The sequence below is a fragment of the Ictidomys tridecemlineatus genome, chromosome 3 (assembly GCF_052094955.1).
Source record: "Ictidomys tridecemlineatus isolate mIctTri1 chromosome 3, mIctTri1.hap1, whole genome shotgun sequence".
NCBI lineage: Eukaryota > Metazoa > Chordata > Mammalia > Rodentia > Sciuridae > Ictidomys > Ictidomys tridecemlineatus.
The window spans coordinates 5,850,465-5,852,718 of NC_135479.1; the positions used below are offsets into that span (position 1 = coordinate 5,850,465).

General features: G+C 48.0%; 1 protein-coding gene across 1 annotated transcript; it reads right to left on the reverse strand.

Annotated features, from left to right (window-relative positions):
• Window positions 1-623: 623 nt before the first annotated feature.
• Window positions 624-1,129, reverse strand: LOC101959842 (ubiquitin-ribosomal protein eL40 fusion protein). The gene has a single exon (XM_040268465.2). The coding sequence runs from the start codon at window positions 1,094-1,096 to the stop codon at window positions 710-712; it is 387 nt and encodes a 128-aa protein (XP_040124399.1). The 5' UTR covers window positions 1,097-1,129; the 3' UTR covers window positions 624-709.
• Between the last annotated feature and the right edge of the window lie 1,125 nt (window positions 1,130-2,254).

The window sequence follows — 2,254 nt, forward strand, 5'->3', positions numbered from 1 at the left end:
ATCACCAGTTTGGCCTGAGATTCTTGGTTAGCAGTTAGCACCTGCCTGACCCCAGAACCTGATCACTTTTGAGTACTCTAAAATCTGAGAGGTGGCCTCTGAAAAGACTTTATAGAAGATGCTCTGAGAGGCAATAGGGTTGCCATCTGCACACCCCTTATTGATGACCATCCCTTATGTCTTCTAAGAGAAGTAATGGGTTGGTGTCAGTTCCCTACACCATTTTGCCCAGCACCCCTTCTGATCAACAGCAGGACTTTTCAAGGTGTCAGGTTGATGTTTAGAGGTCCTGTAAAAACCTGGGAGTATAATATTCCTGTTGAGAACAACTGGTGGTTTCATGATCAAGTGCAACTGAGGAATCATTAGTTCCTTTCCCAACCCTTCAGCACATGTTCATGCCACCTTATCAGCCCCTTAGGACTGTGTCTGTGGCCACCTGCAATGATGGCTGCCTGTCCATCTGGACTGCCTGTCCATCTTCCAGGATTGGCATGCATAGATGAATGGAAGTTGGCTATGGGACCTACTAGACCAATGGTTCTTAGAGAAAGGGCAGAAAGTTCTGAGAAGGGGCTGCTTTGAAATGTATCTTTTATTTATTTATTTTTCCAGTCAATGTAAAGGGAAATTTTATTGAGGTCCCAAGGCCATACATGGGGCTTGAGCAGGAGGCCACTCCTTGGGGAAAGGAGCCAATGGAGGGGCTTTATTTGACCTTCTTCTTGGGGCGAAGGTTGTTGGTGTGGCCACACTTCTTCTTGCGGCAGTTCACAGCACGGGGGTGCAGGCGGGCATAACACTTGCGACAGATCATCTTGTCACAGTTGTACTTCTGGGCAGGCTGGCACAGAGAAGGCTCAATGATGCCACCTCGCAGGCGAAGCACCAAGTGCAGGGTGGACTCTTTCTGGATGCTGTAATCTGAGAGAGTGTGGCCATCCTCCAGCTGTTTGCCTGCAAATATCAGACGCTGCTGATCAGGTGGGATGCCCTCCTTGTCTTGAATTTTGGCTTTGACATTCTCGATGGTGTCACTGGGCTCAACCTCGAGGGTGATAGTCTTGCCCGTCATGGTCTTCACAAAGATCTGCATCTCTGCTTCTCGGCCACCGACCCGCTCTGGAGCCTCGTTCGAAATGTGTCTTTTAGATGACATCGATCACATGGCCTCGTGGTGTCAGATGTCCCAACTGTCTGTATTCCTTCGTCTTTGCCACCTTTTCCAGGGTGATGGGCTCAGGGGCCAGCTGCATGGTAATGGCTGCGTGATCCACGTCAGCTAATAAACACAGGTGCACCCGTGTGCTCGAGGGGAGACAACCCTGCCCTAAGCAGTTTGTCTTGTGGGGAAAAAGGCCAACAAACAGAGGTTGTTGCCTTGGATAGTTTTGATTTTATCATGGGGTGTGGTTAGTGTGTTGTTCAGGATCAAATGAACTTTAGAACTCTCTGCATGTCTTTATTGGACTGAAGTTCAGACCTATTTGCAGTTTGGGTAATAAACCTTTGAATTTACACACTTTTCTTTGGGGGCCTCCAGAGTTTTTCCCCAGTGACTTCCCTTCTTAGGCCATCCCTGTGAAGTGAGCCACAGATTTAGCCACATTATATCTATCTTCTGGAAAGCAGAAATGTGGGACAACCAGGCTAAGCGATTTCACTCAGGGTCACACAGTGAATGGGCTACGGGCTGAAGCTTGTCACTCATCACACCCTTTTCACAGCAGGAGGGACTAGGCTGCCTTTCCATTGCTGTCTGGTTTGCAAGGAGAGGGGGCATACTATGCCTGCTGCACCCATCCCTGGGGATCCCAGCTGATTGAATGTGCCATTCCAGCTTCTAGACTAGAAGGGAAAATCCCAGCTTAACATCAAGGTACAGTATGCAACCTTGGAGGGTTTTTGCTTTGTTTTGTTTTGTTTTTGGTGCTAGGGACTGAACCCCAACACTTTTTATATTTTCTTTTGAAACAGGGTCTTGCTAAGTTACCCAGTTGGCCTTGAACTTGTGATCCTCCTGTCTCAGACTCTTTTTTTTTAAAGAGAAAGAGAGAGAGAGAGAGAGAAAGAGAGAGGATTTTAATATTTATTTTTTAGTTATCGGCGGACATGACATCTTTGTTGGTATGTGGTGCTGAGGATCGAACCTGGGCCACATGCATGCCAGGCGAGTGTGCTACCGCTTGAGCCACATCCCCAGCCCCTGTCTCAGACTCTTGAGTAGCTATTATGACAGGCCTGTGCCACTGTA